Consider the following 27337-nt stretch of genomic DNA (forward strand, 5'->3'; position numbering starts at 1 on the left):
AATTCTGGCCACCTCCTATCCTGCCTCCCTGTCTCACCTGTGTCCTAGCACTAATTCTCACCTGAACTCTCCTCTACTGTCTGTCAGCTCCACTGGAGATACGCTCTGCCTAAAATGCAATCTTGATTATCTCTATTGCCTGGCACAGAATAGATCCTTAATAAATATTTGCAGAGTGATGATTAAAAAAATGGACTTTAATCAAATTATTCACACTCCACAGCTTTGACTAAATTAAAGGTACTTTCTTTGCTATGCCATACATCACTTATTCAGATAACTTGTAGGCATCACAGGCCAAATCCGAGCATGGGAACTACTCAGGCAACGAAGTGTGAGGTGCCCAAATCCCATTACCTTGCTGTAATCTCCCAGTCCTGTTCTGTCTTGCTTTGCTAAGGGACACATTGTACGAACAGCACCAAGTGTTAACTTGTTAAATTGGTCACACCCAAAAATGTTGAGATTATTCAACAAAGCAATAATATGAGGTCATATCAAGAGTTCCAAGGAAAAGCAGGATTTTCAAAAGACTCCAGTTCAATGCCAGGGTGCTATTGTTTCTGAAAGGATTTTTGGAAAATTAAAAATTGACTTGGTAACTAATCTCTCTCACAGCATTTTATTGTGCCTAATTCTCTAGTTTAAAATCCTTTATTCTAGATCCATTCTATAATCACTTTACTAGTCTAACTTTTAAAAAGGAATTGGTATGAGATAAATGCTTCTAAATTTAATTTTATTTCAATTAAATTTTAACTGCTGTCATTCATCTGTGTAGAGGGACAAAAATCATATATTTGCCAGCCATCTTTGTTCTGGACAAAGATTGTTTCTACTTTCCACCATTGGCAATTTTAAGAATAATCTCATGGCAGTCTAATTTCCAAGAGGACAGAGATACCAGGTTTGTTCACTGGTCTATTTGTAGAGATTGAGGCAATGACAGGCACATAGAAAGAATCTAAAAAGCATTTTCTGATTGCATAAATAAACTTGGGAAATGAATGGAAACCTCCCATGACTTACCCAAGGACAGAGCAGGCATGGCAACTAGGTAATGGCCCATCTTGGAACCGAACTACATTATCTTATATCTAGAGTTCCAAATATAAACCATGACACCTCCCCTGTGTATGGCTGTGCTTCCCACCCAAGCAAATTTACAGTGTTTTTCTGAGAGCCTCTCTATGTACCACTAATGAAATAATTAAGTGCCGGGAGTGACTATGGGCTGGTCACTGTGACACAATTTAACGAGAAGCTCACCAAGTCACATTCTCACTCAAAGCCTCATCCTAAAGCTAAGGGGGTTCCTAGATCACAGGTTCTCTCATCTAAAGATTTCTACCCTGTGCCCCAGAGTAAGTTTGGATGATGATTGCCCAAAGGTGAGCCCACCCAGAGGCGAGCCTGTCTCCAGTTTGGCTGCTCCTACTAATGCCTACAGGAAGGTTCTGACATCGCTATAGGTGTGTTTCTAGCCAGAACTGAGTTGTCCCTGTCCACTTGGGGACACAGAAGGTGACTTCTCTACTAACTTTCCTGTATTTCTCAGATACCAAGTTGATTCCATTGGTCTCACAAACCCTGTGTGTCTGTGCTAGGAATTGCATTACAGCCTGGCTCGATTTTATGAAAAGCAATGACAAAGTATCCTTACTCCTTTGCCATGGAAATGAAAGTAATTTTCAAAACTTCTACTCTAGACAAGAGTACTTTCTGATCTGGTAAGTCCCTCTTTAGTAACTAAATTCAAGATGAATCCAATAAACTGTACTTCCCTGATATTCATGCTATTGAACAGTCAGTCTCCTCCTTTAGCAAATCCTCACTGACCCTGTGTAACTGATGGAATGTGCCAGTGATGACACTGCGTGACATCCAAGGAAAAGTCATGAAAAGTTCCCACTTTAGTCCCCTGGAATGCTACTTCTTGAAATACTCTCTCTCAGACACAAGCTTCTCTTTTAGAAGCTCAAGCCCCATCATCTGACCACAGCCACAGCCCCCACCAATCACCCAGCCAACAACCTGCATGAACCCCAGCTCCCTGAGGATAGCATCCCAGCCCCAGCTGCCATGAGACTGAAGCTAAGTGACAGATCCCGAGAACTAAGCTGCTTTCACAAGCCATTTATAGTCACATGTGCAAGACTTCACCCTTTCTTGGCTGAAGCTCACAAATAGCACATTTTGCTTAAATTAGCTCAAAATTAAATTTTGAAGTTAGGATTTTTCCAATTGAATTTGGATAGGTTTTTACAGACTGTGAAACACGGAGGTTGAGTTTTTAAAAATATACTGTAAAATTTGTTGACTCCAAATACAGGCCTGTGACTATAACTCTATAGTCCTTGTGATCATGTTTTTTCAAAATCAAGCCACTTTTATATACTCTTAACCATAAACCACCGAAATACTTTGGAAGTTACACTTCTGCATTTAAACTACATCTTACAAACCGCCTGTCACCCAAAGAAAAGTGTAGAAATCCTGAATCAGGTCACCTGTTTATTTTATGACTCAAAAATCACTCCCCTCTAATATTCAAAGAATGTCACTTTATTTACTTCCTCAGATTTGAGATGCTGACCCTTTGGTCTAGTTGTCCGCTACTAAGTCCAAACAGGAGGAACTCACTGTAACCACCATCCCCATACTATGCAGACACATACTACGCATGCATAACCATGTTTTGAAAAATTATTGAGAGAATCTGTTATCACTGTTATGTAAATTATTTTCTTGTATTTCTCAGTTTCTTTTTTTATTTTAAAGAAAAAATGGTACAAAATTTCAAGACAAGATTGAAGGAGAGTAACAATAGTTAGTCCAATGCATATTGTTATCTTCAAAGTAGTTGCTCATATTACAAGATATAGGTTAGAAAAATTGACCAAACAATATAGGCACAAACCTTTCTCTTCAATGAACTAATGGCAATTAATAATATAACTATCTTAACTATATACACAATGTTTACACATGTGAGTCTGATTTATTTTACTTATGAGTATGGTCTCAAGTTGTACCCGTTTCCCTATAAATGTCTCGAGTTTATCCTTTTTTACAGCTCAGTAGACTCTATTGTATAAAAATACAACATCTTTTTTATCCATTCCTTGGTTAATGGACATTTGGGCTATTTCCAAGATTTAACTATTATAAATTGTGCTGCTATAAACGTGGGTGCACATATATCCCCATGGTATGATGTTTTAATTCCTCTGGGGAAATACCCAGCTGGATCAAATGAAATCTCTAATCCTATTTTTTTGTGGACTCTCCACACTGATTTCCATAGTGGGTGCACTAGTCTACATTCCAAACTGTAGCAGGGAAGGGTTTCCCCCACAGTCCCTCCAGCATTTGATATCTGGAGCAAGATAAAATCTCAGTGTTACTTTAATTTGCATTTCTCAAATGACTAATACTGTTGAACGTTTTTCCATATAATTATTTGCTATTTGCATTTCTTCATCTAAGAAATGTGTGTTTATCTCAGCTTCCCATTTTTGGATTGGGTGTTTGGATTTGGGAGATCTGATTTTTTTTCAGTTCTTAATATGTTCTAGATAGAAGTATTTTGGCTGAGGTACAGTTGGCTAAAATTTTTTCCCACTCCATGGGTTGTCTTTTCACTCTGTTGATGATTTCTTTTGATGTGCAAAAGCTTGTTAATAAGATGAGGGTCCAGTGTTGATTCTTTGCAGTGTTTTCCATGCTGTTTGGGTTTTGTTCCTGAAGCCTCTGCCTACCCCTATGTCTTCAAGATTTCTACCTACTTTGTCTCCCAGTAGATTTAGTGCTTCTGTTTTAATATTTAGATCTTTGATCCATTTTGACTTTAGTGCATGGTAATAGACAGGGTCTAGTTTTAATCTTCAGTATGTAGAGAGCCAGTTTTCCAGCACCATTTATTTAAAAGGCTATTTTTCTTCTAGTGAACATGCCTGGGACCTCTGTGAAAGATAAGGTGGTTGAATGTACTCATAATTATGTCTGCATCTTCTAAATTGTTCCACTGATCCTCAGGTCTGTTTGGGGGGTGGGGTCGTTTTTTTGTTTTGTTTGGAATGCTGACTTTATCAGAGCAAGGATTATGATACCTCCTGCTTTGCCCAGGATTGTCTTTGCTATTCTAGATTTCTTATGCTTCCAGATGAATTCTAGGAATGATTTCTCTAGCTCTGTGAGGTATGTTAATGATATTTTGATCTGGGATTTCATTAAATCTGTATAACAATTTTGGAAGTATGGCCATTTTTACCATGTTGATTCTTCCTACCCATGAGCAAGGAATATCTTTCCATTTTCTGTATCCTCTTTGATCTCCTTTTTCAGAGTACTTACTGTAATTTTCATTGTATGGATTCTTTATTTCCTTTGTTAGATAGATGCTTAAGTATTATTTTTAGATGCTTTTGAGAAGGATGTGGCTCCCCTAATTTCTCTCTCAGTGAGTTTGTTTTTTGTGTATAGGAATGCCACTGGTTTTTGAGTGCTGACTTTGTTATTAACTCTAGGAGACTTTTGGTGGAGTTTTTGGGGTCTTCTCTGTAGAGTATCATGTTATCTATGAATAAAGGCAACTTGACTTCTTCCTTTCCTATCCTTATTCCTTTTATTTCTCTGCCTTATCTAATTGCTCTGGCTAATGTTTCCAGAACTACATTGAATAGGAGTGGTGTTAGTGGACATTCTTGTCTTGCTCCTGATTTTACAGTGAAAGCTTTCAGTTTTTGTCCACTTAATGTAATGTTGGCTGTTGGTTTGCCATAGATGGCTTCTATCAGATTGAGGTAAAATCATCTCTTCCAATTTTTCTGTAGAGTTTTAATCATGAATGATTGCTGAAATTTATCAGAAGTTTTTTCTGCATATATTAAGATGATAATGTGATTTTTGTCTTTGGTTCTGTTGATACGATGTATTACATTTATTATTGATTTGCATATGTTGAACCATCTCTGGATTCCTGAGATAAATCCCATTTTCTCATGATATATAATTTCTTTATGATTTGCTACATTCTGTTCAGTAATATCTTACTAAGGATTTTTGCATCTACCTTCATTAGAAAGACTGACCTGTAGGTTTTTGTTTTTTTGGTTTTTTTTGGGTTTTTTTGGTAGGTTCTTTCTCTGATTTTAGTATGAGAGTAATACTTGCCTCCAGTAATGAGTTAGGGAGTCTTGCTTCCCTTTAAATTTCATTAAAGAGTATGAGGAGTATTGCATTAAATCCTCTCTAAATTCTTGTAGAATTCACCAGGGAATCTATCAGGTCCTGGGATATTTTTGTTGGTATGTTTTTAATTACATTTTCAATTGCATTAACTGATGTCAGGTTATTCCAAATTTTTATATCTTCTCAATTCAGTTTTGGTAATTCATACGTAGCTAGGAATCTGTCCACTTCTAGAAACTTGAGGTGTAACATTAGGTTGTTTATTTGTGCTCGTTCTGCTTTCCTGATGTGAGAATTCACTGCTATAAATTTCCCTTTTAGACTGCTTTCATTGCAACCCGTAAGTTCTGGTATGTGATATCTGCATTCCTGTTTAGTGTAGATATTAATTTCTGGCTTTATTTTACCTGTCTCACATTGGTTGTTTAATTTCCATGAATTTGTAGAGTTTTTGCAGTTTGTTTTGCCATTAATTTCAAATTTCATTGCACTGTAGTTAGGTGATATGCGTGGCATAACTGCATTTTCTTTGCATTTACTTGAGCATGTTCTATGGGCTAGTACACAGTCTGTTTTAGAGAGTGTCTTGTGTGCAGCTGAGAAAAAAATGTATATTCTGATGATTTGGGGTGGGGACACTGAAAACATCTGCTAAATCCATTTGTTCACAGGCTTGGCTCAGTTCTAATATTTCATTGCTGATTTTTTTTTTGTCTAGTTGATCTATCTCTTTGGGACAATGGGGTATTAAGGTCTCCCATTATAACTGTATTATTGCTTATCTAATTTTTTATGTCTATTAATATTTGTCTTATATAGTTGGGTGCCCCTGCATTCGTTGCATACATATTTATGATTGTTATCTCTTCCTCTTGAAGTTTTTCCCTGACAAGTATGTAGTGACCTACTTTATCTGTTTTGATCATTCATGGTTTCAAGTTCAAGTCTGAAAACGAAATAGCTATCCCTGTTTTTTCCTGGGTTCCTGTTGCATGGAAGATTGTTCTCCATCCTTTGGCTTTCAGTCTATGAGTTTCTTTTTTGAGTTAAATGTTTGTTGTATACAGTGTATTGTTGGATCTTGTTTTTATCCATTCTGCCAGTCTCTTTATTTTGATTGGTGAATTGAGGCCATTTACATGATGGTTAAAATTGATATGTATTGGCTTATCTTTGTCATGGTATTTTCCAGCAGTTGGTTCCCTGATTTTTCCCTCTGTTTAATTGCTTGCCCTGCATGGTGGTTTCTTTCTGTTATTGTTTTTGGAATTGTGGTCATTTTTATCTCTGTTTAGAATATCTTTCATTACTCTTTGTAGGATTGGTTTGGTGGTCATAGGAGAAACAAGAAGCCAATTCACCCTTCCCATGAGACAACTGGTACTCGGGTTGGGAGACAACACTGCCACTCTCTACCCTTTATGAGCAACTGGCTGAATTGGAGTAACACAGCTGAGTTGCTAGCAACAGAGGTACAAAAACAATTTAATGTTTGTGTTGTTTGATTGATTTTGCAGGCTTCAAGTCAGTAGTCTGAGCATCTATTAAGAGGAAAACAATATGCAAATACAGGAGATTTCCTTCAGTCTTGTTTTAAAATCCAGTATTGCTCTGTTTTGTTTTGTTCCATGTTATTGTTCTGTTTTATTCAATGTTCCATTGTGATTGGTTTTCTTCTGTTCTTTTTTGTTTGATTTTATGTCTGATGGACTGGGTAGCAATTTTGGAGATGACAAGAGGCATTATGGTTGCCATTATTGATTTCCCGCTATCCTGTTTTGAAGTTCTGTATCACTTTCACTGTTTCGTGAGTTTAGTTCTATCTCTCAAACATCATAAATGCAGCTAAGGAAAATCTCTGAATACACACACCCAGAAATCAAACCACAGTTGTTGAATCATTGGACAGAAGCCATAGCCCAGCCAGAAGAACTGTGTACCCTTGGAAATAATCCTAAAGAAGGACTTACCTCTGAGATTTGGGGACAGCAAAACGTTGATGTCTTAGATTGCTTATTTATATTGGTACACTCAATGGAATAATTCTTTACTACTCAAGTGGCATTGGTGGCTTCTCTGTCTCATACAATTTTGTGATATTCTTTCAGTGCACTGGTTATGTGATTACCCATTCCTGGGTGTGTAGGTACCAGAAGAAAGTCATGGAGAGAGCCAAGACCCTGAACAATTCCAAACTGAGAGTGGCTGATATGAATCAGTATGGAAGAATTGAGTAGTAATCAAGACACTTGAGGACTGTCACTACAGGTTAATTCATCTGTGCCTGGGAAATAACAGAAAAGAATGATTTCTTGTGGGTGAGTATGTGTTCACATGCATATGAAAGTGTGTGTGTAGTTTCTCTTCCATTAGATTATTCCAAATCATACGTCTCACTCAAAATGTATTTCATTTAAACTGGATTTCCCTGCACTGATTCAAAGGCAAAGAGCCCTAAAGAAAACAGCTCTTAGAAGAGATTTCATGGGGGTGTCCATAGGGTTGGATTAGTTTCTTTGCTTTGTTCTTCCTCTGACTTATTCCCTCCTCTGTTCACCTACAATCCTTTATCCTTCTAGTACACTGCCCATGTAAAATATACTCATAGAGAGATTACTTTCTCTTTGGAAATACAAACAGATAGTTCTCTGAGCTTCGTGTTTCTCAAGAATAAATGTACATAGCTCCCCTCACCAGCAAGTGGGTCCTCCTCAACACACAGACCCACTGGCTCAGTCTCATACAAACACAATGTGACTCTACTGATTGGCTGATAGGGCAACCTGGGTGGTGGTCACGTTAACCTGGAGACAGTTCTGCTGCAGAACCCTAAACAGGAGCAGAAAAGGATCGGAACTTGTAGGTGGTAAAGAGTATGGGCCCTGAAGCCAGATAACTGAGTCAAAATCCTGCCCGGCTGCTTACAAACTGCTGAATTTCAAGCAAATTATGGAACTTTTCCAGGCTGTGGTTTTCCCACTATAGACCAGCTATAGAATGTATAGAACAGCACCACCCAAGAGCTGCTATGAGAATGAAATGAGGTCATGCATGCAAAGCACTTACTCAATACCTGTCATGCAAGAAGTGCTCAGTAAATGTTAGCTGCTATCATTTATTATACAGTACACACAGTAAAAATCATAATAGAGGCTGTTCATTGGATACTTGTTATATACAGACCTTGGACTCAGTACTTATGCATATTATTTTTTAAGTGTTCACAGTAATACTAAAAGGTTCAGTCTAGAATAAGTGAGACTAAGACAGAGATAAAGTTGTATCTCTCAGAGAGCTTAAATTATGTCTCCATGACCCAAGCTACCAAGTGTCAGAATCCTTCTGGCTCTAACCTGTGAGACTGTAGGGAAGTCTTCACGCACACTTTGATTCCCAAAATATGGAGTTAGAGCTAGTTGTCAAATTTGTCAACTCTTCCCATGGGTCTTTTAGGTCCCCCAATCCTTTTGAAATACCAGAGACAATCACCACAAAAGCCTGGAAACTCCAGGAGGGATAAAAATTAACACATGGAGAGAACTTTTTCTCCTCTGTGAACTTTCACTAGTTCCCTATTTTGGTGTGAGGATATATGTGTTATAAATATTTGTGAGATATCCATAAGGCCTGACATCCAATAAATATGGCAGAAAGCAAGACAGGCATCAGAACACAAAGGCCATGTGCTCAGAGTTTGAGTCCCGAGAAAGCCCTTATTAGCTTTTTAATTATTAATCTTGAGTGAGTTTGAGTCCCGAGAAAGCCCTTATTAGCTTTTTAATTATTTTGCAGCACCAGGGTTGAAACACGCTAACCAAATGTTCTACCACTGAACTACACGCCCGCCCCCAGTTCACTAAATTTTAATCCCTCTGGGCTTTGGTTTTGCTAGGGTTTGTGTCCCCTAAAAGGTCATGAATTGGTCTCTATTTGCCAAGAACAAGTGGATATTTTGTTACAGTGATAGAAATCAACTAAAAGAATTTCCTCACCCCTACTGGGATCAACAAATGCATATTTCCTCCAAAGATGTTTTTGGTTATTTAATGAGGTCACCCCTACGAAGCACATGACCCAGTGCAAGACACACACCAAGTTCTTGATAGATACTCTATTACTATGATTAATAAGCATTCAAATACTATTCCTCATAACATTCATTAAATTTTATTATTAACATTCAGTTCTTAATATTCTCAATATTTCATTCTGAAATAGTTATGCTATTAAGACTAGAACCAAGTCTTCTCTTGCTCAGGGCTCTACAGGGCCCTGAGCTCAGGGCTCAGGGCTGGCAATGGGCCCAGGTCAGTTTCCATAACTACCCACCAGCCGCTGGCACAGCAGAGCAGGGAGCTGCTCACAGATGGGTGACATGCATCTCATCTGTGCTCTGAGAAAGGGAACCAATTTCTTTTTAGAGAGCAGAAGCACGCCCATTCCACCCAGCTATGTACCCATTCTTCCCTCTACATCAAAGCTAAGACTAGATTTAAGAGATCATCTTGTACAGTATTTCTCAAGGCCAAGGGTCTTTGGACATTTCCCTAGCAGGACTTCTCCTCTGCTAGTGTTGATTCAGGAAATGTAGTCCTATCTGAAGGGTTTCCCCTAGAGGCTTTCTATCACACAGCAGTAATGACATCAAGCAGTCCGTGAACATTGCAACTGGATGGCAAAAATGCCTGCTCTGGGAGTGGCAGTCAGCTGGGATCACAATAGCCTTATAATTAGAATTAGGGTGACTAATTTCCAGGTAAATCAGAGGCTCTTTCAGTTTGCTTTTCTAGAAATTACACCCACTAATGTCCAGCCTGCCCTGAATCACTTGCTACTCATAGCAGAAAGAGTTGGAGTCAGAGAACTCTACAAATAAGGCAGATAAATGCATGTGACCTGATCCATGGAGACAGGCTTCCTCTTGTACTGGAAAGTGGTGTGCAGAAGACATTAGGTGAGTTGTCAGATTTTCTGGTATCTAAGGGAAGTATCAGAGAGCATTCCTGACACAGGTGAAATGGGCAACCTTGGGTGAACTCAGGTAATGCTTTCCCTTTCCTGATAACTTCTTTGTAAAATAACAGAGTTAAACTACATGGCCACCTAATCCCAGCAGCTTAGGTGGCTTACTGCCTAAGTAACCACTTAAGTAGTTACTATTTTGGCTTATATAAAATTACCTGAACATCTGTTCATTCATTGGTAATAAGGGTGGCTGGGGATGTATCTCAGTGGTCATGTGTTTGCCTACCATGCACAAGGTTCTGGGTTCAATCCCCAGCACCAGGGAAAATACAAGAGATAGTAAGAGGTAACTTACATGACTTACCTATTTCATACAACAGCCCTATGAAATTGGTACCATTAATATTCCCATATTATAGATGCAGAAATGGAGGCCCAGAATGACTAAATGTGTTAACCAAAATCATGCTCAAGAGTGAGGATGTTTAACCAGGCTATATAAGCCCAAGTTCTACACTTTTAACCAATAAGAATAATAATAATGAAAACACTAGTAAATAGACCATACATGCTACAAGGATTCCAGATCTTGCTTTTAGAGATGTCTCCACTTTAGCCATAAATGGTGTGTGTGTGCCAGCTCTCAGGAATACTTAATATATATATATATATATATATATATATATATATATATATATCATTAGCGTGCTAACTCTGGACAAGTGCTAACAGCTCCCCTGGGCTGAGTGTCCCTAACTCATCCTCCTTGTGCAGCGTTACAGGGTCCCTCTGGAATTATGTGGAAATGTGCATGTATATCATTCTGAAGGGATATTTCAAAGATTTTTCTCCGATTCTAAAAGAGGTCAACACCAACTCATCTTTTGACCATTAGTAAAACTGATTTTAAGTGGGAAATGGTGTTGCCCAAAAACACACAAAAAGAAGTCACGGAACAGCCTTGGATAACTGGCTCCCAAACCCAGGGCCCAGGGGCTCCCTCACAATGACTTAACTTCCATTCCTCCAACAGGGCCTGAGGGCCAGCTGGGGTAGAAATACATTAGTAGGGTAACATGCAGAGCTTTGGGTGTGTTTGGGAAATTATCATGCTTCATGTAGATCTTTCAATTTAATGCTGAATCTCTGCATCTGATCATTATTTTGTAGTTCCTGTCATTGGTAATTATGCTAATTTTCTTACTTGTCATCTGTGTGAATGAAAACTTAACCTATGATATTTTATTAAGAATTATTCTAGTCCTCCGTCTACTTGGTCTCGCTCCTACCTTCCATAGATACTCAAGGTGCTTGGGCTTTGGACCTCATCACTTTAGTTGAAAATAATTGGCCGCAATATAACAGAAAACAGCTAACCTAGTAAAATGAGTTAATGGCTAAATATTGACAGAGGAATCAAATATCCTGATGCTACTTAGATCAACTAAATTCAAACCAGGAAAAAAGGACTTAGTGGAAATAAGGCCATGATAGAAAATTCACAGTGGCAAAATATAAAATTTGAAATTAATAAATTACATCCAATTAACCCGTCCATAAAATTTTACATACAAAAAATCTTTATAATATTATTTTGATAAATTGTGAAAAGTATAAAAAGTAGAAATTGACTGAACATTATTTTGGGATAAAATTGTTCAATAAACAATAATAAAGAAAATAATTTCTTGACAAAAAATCTGCTGTTGTTTATTCTCTCGCCTTGGGAGTTTTAAAACATGGACCCTCAAAGTTAAATCATGGAGGCCAAAACATCTACCAGCTTAAACAGTAGATTCAGAATGGCTGCATTTGTACCAGGGGGTCACAATTCTGTTGTTTGGTGAGCAATGGATGCAGCTATTTGCAGGCAATGTTAAAGGGGAGGCCAGCTGAGGCAAAGGCTGACTTGTATGCTCACTTGAGTTGCCAAGCAAGTAGCCATGTCTTAACTCTTAGTGTGAAAGTCATGGGTGTCAGGTGAAGAACTGTTCAGAGCGGCAGGCGGGTCCTTGGGTGTGCAAGAGCGCCTTCTCTTTGCCTTCCATTTCCAAGGGGCCCCAGGAATTACTTGCCCATGTCACCTCCGGAAATAGGCACCGGCTCTTCTACCAGACCTGGGGCCCACTGACCATCTGAGCCTCATTTTCTTTGACTAAACTAGGGGCTATGGGATGCTACTGCCCACTCATACACACTCCTGAGAATAAACTGTTAAATTTTCAACCATGTTGAACACATTCATGTGATTGTTAAGCACATTCATAAAGAATATAACTAGTTTGATTTTATCACATTGGTAAGAGATAATAAATATTCAAAATTTATTATTCCTAATGAATTGAGTTTGCTTTTATCCATCTTGGGTTACCTACACCTATGGAATCTGTATGGTGGGAATGCTCTCTAGTGCTGAGCTCCAAGGAATGTTTCACAGCTTCATATTCAATGCCATCACCTTAGCACCTTGACATCAGCCACGGTGGAAGTCTTTGGCAAGGCCTGCAGGTCTGTCAATTGTTGAGACTTAAGGAAGCAAGGCTAATAATGTAGATTTCACTGAAAGCTGTGTTGACTCCATAGCTGTTACATGAGAATGAGCACAAAAACTGAGGCAAAATTCTTTCCAATGTAACAAAACATCACCCACATCTTTGACAAGTAAGTCAGTGATTTCCCAAAATCTTTGTTCCTTCACTTTCACCTTACTTGTTTACAAAAATATAAACCAACATTCATGTCAAAACGACACTAACCTGGTTACAGCACAGTGTCTCTAGCTGTAAGAGTTCTGCATAAATTAGTGAGCACATTGTCTGAAAACCAACTGCCTGTATGAAATTTACACTGCAGAATATTGATGTCATTGTTATTTGTGAACTGTGTGCTGTGTAGTATTTATAAAAGTAAGATTTATGGTACATTTGAGAATGCATATATACATATTTTATTTTTCTGAGAGCTGGTTATGAGAATCGGAACCTTGGCTTCCTTCAGAAGCCTCTCCATCTTTCCCTAAAATACTGCTAGGAACTGTCACAGCCACCAGGCATTTAGGCTAAGTGAGGTCATGGCAGGCTCAGGGGCCAAGGAAGTAGCTAGAAGCTTCCGGCCAGAGGGAAGGAAGGCCAGTGTTTATAGTGACCTGACGGTTGGCTCCAGAACGGCTTTTGTCTGCTCAGAACCTTTATTTATTTTCAAAAGAGCCTAAGGCCTTTGACCCCAGTTTGAAGTTAAAGGACAGGAAGAAAAGTCCTTTTCTTTTCTTTTTTTTTTTCTTGAGACGCTATGCAGTTTGAGCTGGCCTTGAACTCACTTTGTAGCCCAGGCCCGCTGCCTCAGCCTCCCAAGTGCTGGGATGACAAGGGTGCGCCACCATGCTTGGCAGAAAAGTCCTTTTCTTCCATGAAGACTGGTCACAAAGTTGGCTGGGTTGCTGTGAAGACCTGGCCCAGGACAGCCCCCAACCCTGGATGAGATAGTTCATGTCAAAACTAAAAGAGTATGATTCCCAACTTCTTCCTAGAAGCTCATTTCCTGGGAGTTTACAGGAAGCCCACATTGATATACCTATTTCAGGTCACTCTTATGTTCATAAGGAGCATATTTATTTATTTTATTATTATATACATGCATAAATAACTGCACAAATAATGCTTGAAACCATTCATTTATTTATCCAATAATTAATGTTGAGCACCTTCCATGGGTCAGGCATTGTTTAGTGCTGTGAGTATAGTGATGACCCAGATAGACAATCTCTGACCTTACGACATATAATCAAGTGGACAATATGAGCACTACACTTATTTCACATTCAGTTGGATGCACATTGTAAGTATTTTCTGTACATATTGCAAGTTGAATTGTCTTTTTTCCCCAAAATCAGACGTTCAGAAATATCTGCCTATACAACAGTAACAACAGCAGCCAACACTTGTGTAGCGTGTGCCATGCATTTCATATACGTTAAATCACTTGATCCTAAGTTCTATTGTCACCCCTGTTTACCAGTGGTGAAGATGAGACACTGAGTGTTTAAACACTTGTCTGAGGTCACACATTTGATGAGCAGTCAAATGCACAAGGCCTATCTGGCCAAAGTTCTATGAGATTTAGCAAAAGCCCAGTTGATGTTTCACGCAATGCTTGCAATATAGATGAGGCTGGGATACATATCTTGATTGTATAATTTTTCTGCTGTGGGACTTTGGGCAAGAGTTCACGACCTGTTTTTTTTAAACTTGTTTCTTCATATATGTTATATGAACAATCTGCAATTAGTATAACTATGTGTTAATTCTTGGAAAGAATGTTAAGAGAAGTCAGTGATATAACAAAATTGCAACACTTAGCACAGTGTCTGGTCTGTGTAGACTTAAATCTAAGCTGTTGGCATGAGAATGATGAAGTTATCAGAGGATCCCAGTATTCTAAGGAATTCACAGGTTTCATATGGTCAAGGACTGTCATTACCTTGCTTACTGGTGTGGGAAGCTAGCCCGTAAAAGGTGTTGCCAATTTGTTGGTTGGTTCGTTAGGTGGATGGGTTGATGGTTGGTTGGGTGGTTGGTTGACTAGTTAGTTGACTGGATGACTTGCTGCACAGATGAATCAATGAATGAATGTTTGCATGGACAGATGGACAAAGGAATGCAGACAGAGGTCTGTGTCTCACAGACCTAAACTCAGACTTTTCCTCCTCCCCATTCTCACATCACAGATGCATCCTGCCTCCTCTGAGCAGACTGACAGGTACTCGGAGGCAGGGACCAGATATTTTTCCTGAGTGTTACCATACTCTCAACCTATGATTCCCAAAGAAGGACATTTAGGATTCAAAAACAATACTCTGGCCATTTAAGCCTAAACACACCAAAGATGTCACTTGTTGCTAAATCCTCTTCATTCTCTAGAAAATTTCACAACTGAAGGGATTTTCTGGGGTATTTGTTACAGTGAGAATTATACAAACCGAGTTCCCTGCTACTAGACTTCCTGGTCATCTGTCTTCCTGAGAACAAAGTAAAGCTATCATAAGTTCTTAGGAAAATATTTCTCTTCAAGATGCTAAGTTCTTAAAGAGAAAATACGTGGCCAGGCATGGTAGTGGCTGCCTGTAATCCCAGCATTCAGGAGGCTGAGGCAGAAGGATCATTGCAAGTTTGAGACCAGCCAGAGCTACAAAGTGAGTTCAAGGCCAGTCTGAACTATATAGCAAAACCTTGTCTCAGAGAGAGAGAGAGAGAGAGAGAGAGAGAGAGAGAGAATGTGTCACCATGTAACCAAAATTATATAGCTATTAAAAGCATTGGTTTTCAGATCAGCCCAAATCTCTGTACATGTCCTAACCACTTTGAACCTTGATTACTTCAGATACGCTCAGATATATGGGGAAACTACCTTCTTTATAGAGTCAATTGGAGGATCATATCCTATACAACTGGTGAGTTATTTAGTGTAATGCCTGGTACAGGCTCAGTAAAAGATCATAACTTATTCTACTACCTATTGAAAATTAGAAAGAGACCCACTGCATCTGCAACAACTCATATTAAACAGATGGAGATTATGCTTATAATTCCCAATAAACTTTTTGAGCATCTATATAACAAGCTCTATTATACAATATCACGATAACTCATGAGCAATAAGCAGTACATCATGTTTTTAATACTTTCTCCCTCTCATAAATGATGAGTGGATTTAAAAATGAATGTGAAGCTTCATTCACTCATATTTTATTCTCCAGCACCACAAATCTTGGATACGAGTCTATCTGTGTGTCAGCCCCAGGGCTAGACTCTGAAAATGCAGTGGTAATGACCCTGACCAGAGCCCTCCTCTCCTGGAGCTTCCAACAGCAGTGGAAACCAAAAACAAAACTGAGCCACAAAAACAATAATTTGAATTATGATAAGTGTCCTCAAACAAAAGTACAAGGATCCGTAAGCACATACATAAAAGCAAAACGTAGTCTAAGAATGTCAGGGAATTGAAAGACAGAGAGACATTATACCACTGGAGAGAGAGAAACAAGCACAGAACTCAGAAAAGGGACAGGATGTCAGTCTGTGTAACTCTTAGGACTATGAGATAACCCAAAACGTAAATCCTCCAAGTCATTTGTTCATTTGGCTCTCTCTCCCTCCACCCACCAGCATCCCAATCCACATGTTCTATGACAAAGAAGTAGTTTTGTTCAGCCTGATGAATAATGAGTTGTTTGGTTACCAGAATCACCACACAGCTGTTATTGTGGCCTGGTCCGCAGCTACTCCCCTGAGGAGGCAAGCAGATGGGACGATATTGGGAAAATTTAGAGACATTCCTAAGGCATCTCCGTGAGGCAGACGTCCAACAGATCCCCAGATGCACAAATATCAAAAGTTCTCAATTTCTAAGAAAGTTCAAGAACAAAAATTCATCTCCACATGTAATATGTGAGCCACCTAAGGAAGGCAAAGTAACTGAGACTCACATTTATTAATTTAAGTATGATCTCTCTAGATCAGAAGGATTAAACTGGCAGAAGAGAGTGCTTATTTTAAAAATCCTTTGGATGAATGACAGTAAAAGTTTGCAATCACAAATCAAATAAAATGGAAGGTTAAGAAAAGATAGAATACAACATTGCTAAAACACACCGAGTGTATGAAAAACTGCTTTTCCACTACTTATGTACAGAATTTAAGCATCTCAGCATGTGTGCGGGCTGCACCCAGCCTCTCCATTTCATGATGCACACTTGGAGAAGGACGATGTCCCGGGCAGCACTTCCATCAGAAGCAGGTTGTTCTCTCCTGCCTGTGATCTCCTTCTTGGGCCACATTCACCTTCTGGTCCCATGACCAGTGACACCCACGAGGCTGCACCTGGCTGCCGACCTCCCCTGCTCAGGTGTTCATCATCTTCTGCTAATGGCTCTGTAGCTCCTGCTGCTTTGCTCACCCTGCTCCTCACCTAGAGTCCACTTAGAATCTCGTTTACACTTTATTTACATTTCTCTCTACTTTGCCATTGTGGCATTTCTGTTCCTCCTTCCATTTTCCATTTGGGAAACTAGCCTAAGTTACCTGACTATAATTCATTTTTTTCAAGATCTGGAACATTTGGTCTCCCACACTAAAGTCATCAATTTTTGACCCACCAGAAAAAAATATGTTGACCTCAGGCCCACTATTACAAGCTGCTAAAGTAAGCTTTAATCCAACTTCTATTCGTGATGATATGAGGGATAGAGTCTTTCCCAGGGACGCATCCCCTGTCATATTTATGCAATATAATGTAAGGGTTCTGGGCTCTGATGTCAACATCAGCCAGACAGACAGACATGAGTTCACTGTGATTGCTTACTGAGTTGGACTTAGACAAACTTTCTCCTTTCCATAAATCTCAAAGATACTAAAAGTGATATTCTCTAACTTAAACAGCATTGTATGATGAGAACACCTCACAAAGGTTTTGCATAAGACCTTATGCCTACCATGCATTCAAGTCAACAATTATTTATTTCAAGATGTACATATTCTCTGTTCACAAAAAGTCCATCGAATGATAAAGAAGAAAGAACAAAGCCAGAGCCTTCCTGCACTTTTTCAGAGATCTCTCTTTAGGGCAGCACTTCTCAAACATCAAATTAGGGAAGCAGAAATCCATTTTGTGAGTCATGCTGTATATTTTTAAACTAGAATAGAGTGTTTTTAAAATGAATAGATTAGAATGCATTATATGTTGTAAGGAATAAATGTTGCTGGTCAAACATATATGTATCTTTATGCGTATGTGTACTAGAATGCAACACAAAAGTGTCTTTCTCACTCTGAGTCACCGTAAAAAGAGAAAAAGATTTGAAGCTGCTGTTGTAGGCTGGCAATATACATGTACTGTTCAAGAGAGACATCACTGCCCCCTGCTGGAGCTCTTGGTTTCTCAGCAAAGAACAACAAATGAACCTGTCTTTTGGTCATCCATCCCACAGAACTGAGCCATCCTCCCCACACCGGCCCATCTGGACTCACCTGGAAGGAACTCAGCCTTTGCTCTACCTTGATGTCCTAGATAGAGACAGGAACAGCTCCTGAAGTGGGAACTGGCTTTCAAACAGCTTTGAGAGCAGTGTCATCTCCTCCCACCCACCTGCCTATATCGCCTAAGAAACTAAACTGAGCCACCCTTGGGAAATCTAAGCCTCACATATTATTGTTGGTCCCACCCTGACCATCACTGCTGGGCAGAGTCTCTACCCACAAGCCAGCACCTGCCTCTGCTTCTCTGGGCAGAAGACACCCCTCCCAGGAATGCAAGCCAACTGCAAGGTCTCAAAGCCCTTGTCCATCATATCGAGCTCAAAAATGCTGGCTAGGTTGGAGAAGCAGGGTGGGACACACTGGTAATAACATTCTCTCCTGCCCAACAGGGAAATCTTGTCCAGGTTAAATTCAGGCACAAGGAGGAGCCTAACACTGCCACCAGATAGAGGGTCCCAGACCCTGTGACCACTACCATGAAATGAGTGCTCATACCAAACCACCACCATGTTATCTTGCTTAAAAGTCCAGGAGAGGAATACCTGAGGCTAAGAAGTACGTTAATTTGCTCTGGTACCCCAGCGGGACCTGCTGCAAACCTGAATGTCCCTGGATGCAAGACAGGAGCCCCAGCATCAGCTGATACATTTGTTGCATTTCTTAACATCAAGATTTATGCCAAAAAAATGTAATGGATTGCAAAGTACCACCTAAAACCTAATATGAAAAAAATTTTAAAGCTAACGTTAAAATAAACAAACTGATGGGTGGGAACATTGTAGGCATTTTTTTTTTTAGAACATAAACTATTTTATTAACTCCTTTTAAAAATAGCCTCATTTGTTTTGAGTCCTTTCTTCCTTGGGTAAAAGACTGTTCCCAAAGATAGATCTGCTTCAACCATTTCCTTGTCTGCAAGATAAAAAAGGTAAACAAAATCTTTATCAGATCATCTAATGTTTACCTTCTGTGCCAGGCACTGTGTGTACTTGGTACTTTCACAGGTGCTGACATAATTTTGACAGCACTTGGCTCAGAGAAGTTAATTCATTTGCTGAAGACTACACAGTTGCACAGAAGCAGACTCTAACCCAGGTATGACTAATAGAAATACCCATTGCTATGCCACCACCTGGGTAAATACAGAGCTCATTTCCTTGAATTTCTTCCTCCTCTGCCCTTGGTCTGTGCAACTCAATATCAAAATAAAGGAGGTCAAAACCATGGAGATCATGGTAGCCAAGGAAACACTGTGAGAAAGCCATAGACCTAAGCTTGCTAGGGAAATGTGAGAAGTAAAAGCAACATAGCACCCGAGGCTGGGTCCTGGATCAGAAAAAGAACACTATTGGAGAACCTGGTCAAACTCAAATGAAGCTAGAATGTGCACTCCACAGCCAGGACTCTTCCCTTGTAGTTCCCTGGACTTCATTCTCATATCATATCTTCTGAGTGCTTATAACCTTTGTTCTAGGGCTCACACTCACCCTGGACCTCTTTGGTCAGTCTCCATGCTGCTCTCCAACCTCCCCTCTCACTTTCCTCCACTGTCCCTGCTCCAGTCTCAGTGGACTTATCAAGGCTTCTCCCACCTCTGGACCTTTGCTTGACATATGCCTGTCTCTGCCAACACCAGCCTGCAGTTAGAATTAAGTATTTCTATTCAGGACTCAATTTAGATATGGCTCCTCCAGAAAGCGCTCTCTGGTACCCCTGCTCCTGTGACTGATAAAGCCCTTCCTTTGAGTCTCCCTAACACCCTGTAATTGATTCTCATCACACAGCTTCTGATCCTGAATCATATTACATATTTCATTGCTTGCCCCTTTCCTTTCAGCCAATGGGATCCCCACTTCCCTGAAGTGGAGGGTATGTGCCCAAACACAACTTGTATGACTGTCACTGTGAAGAGGCCAGTCCTTTTTGCTGCTTTCTCCACTTCTCCAGTTGTCCAAACTAAAAAGTGATGGCCTAGTCTATTTTTCTGTACCCCATGCTTGTGAACCTCTATTTTCAAACATTAGGTCAAGCCAAGGCTTTGTGCTTTCACTAAGCAACAGGACCTCGCTTTAATTGACTGCAGTGTTTCCATTATTTATGAAACTCCATTTATGGAAAATGACTCAAGTTTTCTTAAAAAATGAATTATATGAGTAAGAAAGTAACCTCACTTTCTAAAATTTTGGCAAAAGGTTCTCAGAGCAGCGCCATGGTGACAAATGCATGCACAGATACATGCACACATACATGCACTGCACAACTGTTACGTTAGCTCAGAATGACAGAACTAAGTCATGAGACTTGGAGTAAGTACTGCTGTGTTTGCCACTAACTAACTATCCAGCTGGCGTGGGGGCTGCTTTTCTGTCTTTCTGTTTACGCACTTATAAACTGGCCAGAATAAAATTGGGAAGCAAGAATATGTAATTTCTTCACCCAGACACCAATTCTCGTTCTAGTCATACAATGTGAATATAGCACTGCAGTAAAGCAATCCAAAGGTGAGCCTCCCTTAGAGACCAAAGGTCTGAGGTACAGGGAGGTCAAATGATGTCCCAAAATCACCTGTGACTTGACAACAAAATCCCTGTCTCCCATCCCTGGAGATCCACTCCGCAGCCCCATTCTGACACTTCTCCCCTGCCTCTTCTCTCCCCAAAGAAACTCTGGCCAAATGAGTTACACAAATCAACACACAAAAAATAAAAGATACCCCAAACTAATGGAAAACCAATAAGAAAAGGAGAAAAAGTGGTGCTCAGATTTCAGAATATTAACACTATTAGTTAGGGAAGTCATGCACTGGAATGCTGAAAACACATCACAGGCTTTTCCACAGTTTTGTAGTTCTGACGCTGGGTTTTTGTTTGATTTTTGCATTTTTTGTTTCATTTTGTTTTTGTGGTGCTGGGGCCTTTGCATTAGCTGCATCCCCAGCTCCACTTTTTAAATTTTGAAACAGTTGCCCAGGATGGACTCCAACTTGTGCTCCTCTGGCTTCAGCTTCCCGGAGTGCTGGATGCACAGGTGTGCTCCACCACACTCGGCTGTCCTCACCTTTCATTTAGATGAGACACAAGCAACCAGCAGGCAAGCAGCAGGTGGAAATTTGGGGAGGAAGGTTAAAATAAATAGGTAACTAATTCAGTTTGGGCTATGATATACAGATAACAAGACCCGCTTACATGGAGAACCAGTAAAACCATCACTTCACTCAGTGTGGATCATGAGAAAAAAAGAGCATCAGCACAAGTCCATAAAGAACAGTTAGCCCACATTTTTTCATTGAGCTTTGCAAACACTTTTAAAGACTATTGTAACTAGGAATTTATATCCAGAGTGTAGGAATGTAATTACATGATACAGTACCTTGCTCATCTAAAAAAAATAGCCTTATCCTTGTTCGGAGGAGCATCTGAACATTCATATGTGACCTAATTAGAGACAAATCTACCATATTTACAAGTATATCAAAATGCATAGATCTACAAAATTTTGTCCAAAGCTTCCAATAAAATGTAAAGTGGATAGAGACATTACCCTTTGCACATGTGTCTGGCTGTGTATGAACGAATGTAAATGTGTACATATGCACATGTGTACTTGCAGCTATTAAGAAAGCTCCGAGCAAACAAAACGTTCATGTGAGAAGACATAGAAGTTTCAAGTGATTACAAAACACAATGTGAGCCAAGGTTAAGATGTCAATGCTGGGAAGAAGCAAAACCTTAACACAAAGTAAAGAAGCACCACTGAATTACATTCATTACAGTTACATTCCTCTGTACTCTTCACCCACCAGCCCATGTCAACAGCTTGGTGCAGTCCTGGGAATCACACTTTCAGAGAAACAGCAAACATCAAATCTGACCAGAAGATAACGATCAGTTACTGGGAAAGGGGAGATAATCTGTAACCCGAGTCAGATGAGGCATGGCTCATGGCATGGGTTCTAGGGCCAAGCAAGCCCTCTTCAAATATAAGATGTGTAACTGTTCTGGAATGTGTGTGCCCCTGACCATCTCCAAGGAATGTTGTTGAAAGGACTCTACATGGAGATTAGACAGACTAGCATCAACCACAACATTCCTCCCAGCTTGGGGATTTTGTAACTTGTGGTGGGAACAAAACTGCATTTATTTTACAGTGCAGAGCATTAAATCATTTCATTTCCTTCCTGGGAAAGAATAGTTCATAGAGTGAAGATCACATGCTAACCAAGCCCCTAAGAGAGGAGAGGAGCTGATGTGCAGCTAATCTTTGTGACAGGAAGATGCCTTGACTCAGTGTATTCCTCCCTTCCTCTCCCACCACACAAACAACATCTAATAGTCCTAAAAAGCTAGAAACAAAGGACAGATGATTTGACAGTCAAATCTAAGCTGGTGGGCATCAGGTGGAAAGGACACTTGTTTGATGTGTGTGCACACATCTCTGAGCAAGAATGAACATTTTTGGGGCTGAAGATTTAGCTCAGCAGCATAAGCACCTGCCTTGCAAGCAGGCAGTCATAAGTTTGATCCCTGTTACCAATAAAAAGTTAAAAAAAAAAAAAAAGAATGAACATTTTCATGAAACATGCATACTTCTGGGATAGACCTTTGACATACTAACTATTAGCAGTAAGAACCAGGAAGTTCATGTTCAATAAGTTTTCCTAGGTAATTCTTGGGCAAACTACCAGAGAAACCCTGTTGTAGAGTAGTGCTCTCCAAATTCTATTCAGAATCACCCCAGGAGTTTGCTAGAGTTAGGGCTCTGAGGTGTGGAGATTGCAATTCAGAGATCTTAGGTAGAGTTCAAGAATTTGCATTCCAAACTATCTCACAAGTGAGTTGCTGCTCCTAAGAATTCCTGATTCCATTCCCAAGTGATTCCCGCAGTGGTAGATAACTCCAGAAATGATCCCCATCTCCTGATGTTCACTTGGTACCCCTTAAACTCCTTGTGCAGGCTGGGCCTGGTGATGCACTCACACTGAATAGAACAGGTAAAGCTAAGGGATGTCACTTCTGGCATCCATGGTGATAAGGCAGTGACTGTTTCCTCTCTCCTGCTTGCTTTGCTCACTTGCTCCTCACTCTGGGGAAGTGAGCAGCCACGCTGGGAACTGTCTAACGGAGGGACCCACGTGATGCCCAATGGCCAGCAAAGAACCAACTCCTGCCAACCTGCTGGCCACAGAACCTTCTCTAGCTGACCTTGCTGCCACCTCGACTGAAACCCTGTGAGCCAGGCAACTTGGTTAAGCCACACTTGGATTCCTGCCCCCAAAGAGGCTGTGAGATAATAAATACCTGCTGTTCAAGCCATCCCTTGTGTCCTGCAGTGAATGATTACCAACAGAGGTGCTTTGTGAAGGAGCTGCCCTGACCCAAGTGAGAATCGTGTAGGTAACCCATCTTTCAAGTCTCTGATCTCTCATGTCCCCAACATAAAGGAGACAGAATCTGTGTGTGGATGTCAAAGGTCAATATTTAATGATGTACACTATTTACATGTAATTTATGTCATAATATCGTAATGACACTCTATTTCAAGCTTTGGTCATTGACAAGCTTTGGACTCCTTCACTGGACTTTAGGGAAAGTCATGTGGGAGCACGGCTGGGGCCAGGACAGAAACATGAATCCCAGTCAGCACCAACCTCATGTCCTGTGCTCCCTCTGGCCATCCTGAGGCTGGCCTTTTAGCTAAGAACATGATGAATTCTCTCCTGTCAGTCCCCTCATGAGCATGAGGAGTGGCACCTCCTTTGGTTTTGAAGAAAGAAACCATGGGTTCTTCCCTGACAAGTGGTAGGATCTTTCCCTGAGAAAATGGGGGAAGGGCATGAACTTTGATCTGCCTGCCTTGACAGCACAGCACCTGATTTCCTCGCTGGGGTAAAGTTTCCTCATTTCCTCCAGAACTACATGATGAGAAGGTGTGTTTCTCGGGCTGCTTGTGTGGAAAGGCCACCGATACCTGGAGATAAGGCCCCGAGCCAGGATGTCCCACTGTGGCTCCACCATCAACTCCTTGTGTGGCCCAGGATGAGCCCCTCTCCCTCTGGACTTCTCCCAGTGACATGAGCAGGCTGGGTCAGGAGAGGACTCAGAGCCTCCCCTCAGCATCTGAGATCCTAGGCAGGGAGGCAGCGTCCAGCCACGGCAAATGGTCCTAGGTGGGCGGGCTCCCCTCAGAGCGCCAGGCCCCCACTGCTTAGCCACCTCGCCCGCTCTGAGGAGCACCCCAAGGGGCTGCTGTGCCACAGAGGGCTCTGGCGGATATCGTCCAGCCTGCTCCTAATGGTGTCCTGCAGCTCCTCATCATCGAGTAGGACCGCGGCTGCCAGGGCCAGCAAGAAGTATTCAGTGGCACCGTGAGCATCCTAATCCCCCAGAGGAGAAAAGAAAAGGACACAGTGTTAGCAAACACTTGCAGGATACCCTGGGAGGCAGTGCTAAGTAGCCTAGCTTCTATCTGCCTCACGTGCCCAAGCCCGCATCCTGGTTCTTCAGGGGAGCTCCTGCCCTGCCCCACCCCACAGCATCACTCTCAGGTAGCATTTTAGCCAGGTTTGGCCAATCATGACACATCAATGCCCTGGACACAGTGCTTCAGGGATGTGTATGACCAAACCTGACCTATCCATCACATGCTAGGACTCTTCAGTGTGACCCAGCAGGGAAAATAGTCTCTCGTCCTTTTGGACATGCCTAAAGCCTCCCGGTGGCTGGAGGGAAGGAAGCCAAGAAACACAGACAAGTATAAACATAAAGGGTCAAGAAATACAGAGGAAGGTGAGGAAATCTACAGTGTTGGAGGACCATGAGCCAAAATTACCTGGAACAAAATCTATACCCAGGTTCCCAGGTACTGGAGCCAGTATACTACCTACTCTACCTAAGATTCTTTGAGTTGCTTTTCCTTTGCAACTGCTAGAACCCTTGGCTGGTGCGGTCAGTCCTTGCACACTGTATCCATAAACACCTTCCTGGGATCTGTGGAGCTGCAGCAAGATGGCCAAGGAATCCTATACCTCCCCATTGCTTCCTACATGGCAGGGATGAGAAACAGATGCTCCTTTGGGTGAGACTCAAAAAAGATGTCTGGTTCTCATTAACCCTCAGAAGTCAATAATTAATTCAGGCCAGAGACAAAGTCTAGCCAGTGAAAAAAGAATGGTAAAACTGCCCTGAGACTCCCCTGGGGCTCCAACAAAGAAGAGACTCAGAAGTCACTGCACTCAGAAATTAAGGGTTGTGCTGGGAAGGACAGGGGACCTGTGTAAAGGGAGGCAAACTTTGGGACTCTGTTCCAGAATCAGAGTTGTAACATAGAACTGAAGACCACCAATACAGCTCTAGAAGTGACCAAAAAATAAACTCTAGACACCCCCACCCTAGCAAGCAGGAAAAGCAGAGCTAGAACCTTCTTAAGACCTAGGCATACTTACACGCAAAGGTTCCACACTTCATTATCACAAAAATATTGATATACACCCATGTGTCTCACGAAATATAGGTTCGTGAAACTTTCTAAGAAATGATTGACAGCTGGGCTGTAACATTCTGTGGATGTACAATCAAGGATTCATTTTGATTTTGATTTTTGAGCTTATGGTCCTTTGGGGTAGGAGTAGGAAGAAAATGACACATTTCTGTGGGCTCTTAAGGAATTCACAGCACTAGGAAATGTCCCCAGGGTGTCTGATAGATAAAGCCACTACAGGAAATACAGCAGAGTTGAAAATAAAGAACTATGAGCTGTGTTCTCAGTGGATGTGGGATATCTTTGAAGTCTCCAGGGGTGCTTAGCAGAAAAGACCACAGTGTCCCCTGCAGGGCCCCTCCCCACTCTGTGAATCCAGACTCCTCATCCTGGTCCTCAGGTCCTCTCAGTTCTGCCCCCAAAACCTCCTCACCACCATTGCCTATGTGAGGAGAGCATACGGCTGGACAGCAGCTCTCACACAACCTTGGATGTCTGTTTTTTACCTTCAGTTGGTAGAAGGTGAGTCGGCCTAGGCGATAATACACCTTAGCATGATACAGCACCTCCTTGGGACTCTGCAGCCATGGTGGGCAAAGGGAAAGAGCCTTCAAGTAGCAGTCCTCGGCCATCTCGTACATATGCAGTAAGTAGTACACTGTAGCCAGGCGGTGAAAGGCCACCAGCTTCTGCTTCTGGTCTCCTAGGAATTGGAAGGCTGAGAGAGATACCTTGTGGCCGGCACTTTGCGTCACTCATTCACCCATTCATTCCAAAATCTTCTGAAAGTCTACTGAATGGCGGGGACTATGCCTGAGCACAGGAAACAACACAGCAGAGGTTCCTGTCCCGAGTCGGTGTTCTTATGGGACACTGACATCCCTCAATAGTCCCACCAACAAATGTGTATTTTTACCTGTGCACAGTCCTACCAAAGAAAATGCAGGGCTCTCTATGAATGACTAAGTAGTATCTATGATCAATCATTTCTGAAGACATGTTCTCCTATTGTAGATGACACTGGAATTCAGAATTCTGGGAAAGAGTTATCTCCAAACCCCTGTACTGGGGCCTGGTGACAAGATTAGCTTGAATGAACAGCTGAGAATTCCTTACAAGGAATAGCTCAGCATAACAAGTGTGGTCTCAGCACAAAAGTCTCTTCAGAGTGCTCCTTTACAAACTCTGTTTGACCTACCTACCCAGACCCATTCACTTTTAAATCAGGCTCTGAAACTTTGGCTTTTAAGGGGGGGTCTGACCTGCCAAGTGGGGTTTTGGTGGGATTATTGTTTTAATAACTATATAACTACTGTAATACAATTTGACCTCTTACGGGAAACAAAGGTTTACAAGCATATTTTGGAATATGTGTAAGGTAACTATTAGATGTCATCTAAAAATATCATTTTTAAATTTCAAAGAGCAGAAAGCCAAAATAGAAGAATTCCAAAGGAGAGAAACTCTGATACAGAAAAAGCCAGCCACAGACAAGCGTATTTCTAAGGGGTGAATACAGTGTCCTTTTACCTCCCAGGGGCACAGGGCCCTGAAGGCCTTTCTCAGATGGGGGCTTCTGCAATAAATAAAAGAGCAGGAAAAAGACAGAGAGACTGAGAGGGCAATTAGACAAAATGAAGTCCAGTGCCATCTGCATCAGATACCCTTGAAAA

At 41.1% G+C, this 27337-nt stretch overlaps 1 protein-coding gene across 3 annotated transcripts in view; it reads right to left on the minus strand.

The window, feature by feature from the left end:
• Positions 1 to 13812: 13812 nt before the first annotated feature.
• Positions 13813 to 27337, minus strand: part of Sh3tc2 (SH3 domain and tetratricopeptide repeats 2) — a 62356-nt gene continuing 48831 nt past the window's right edge. For 2 of the 3 annotated variants that reach the window (XM_063232334.1, XM_063232335.1), the window contains exons 16-17: positions 26171 to 26382; positions 13813 to 24561 (exon numbers count right to left, since the gene is read on the minus strand). In XM_063232334.1, the coding sequence (XP_063088404.1) occupies positions 24370 to 24561; positions 26171 to 26382 (404 nt within the window). In that variant the 3' untranslated portion in view covers positions 13813 to 24369. The remainder of the gene's footprint in view (positions 24562 to 26170; positions 26383 to 27337) is intronic. The other variant, XM_003477336.5, reaches the window with a different exon arrangement.

The sequence above is a fragment of the Cavia porcellus genome, unplaced genomic scaffold, assembly GCF_034190915.1.
Source record: "Cavia porcellus strain 051 isolate PalLab524CR breed Dunkin Hartley unplaced genomic scaffold, mCavPor4.1 scaffold_21, whole genome shotgun sequence".
NCBI lineage: Eukaryota > Metazoa > Chordata > Mammalia > Rodentia > Caviidae > Cavia > Cavia porcellus.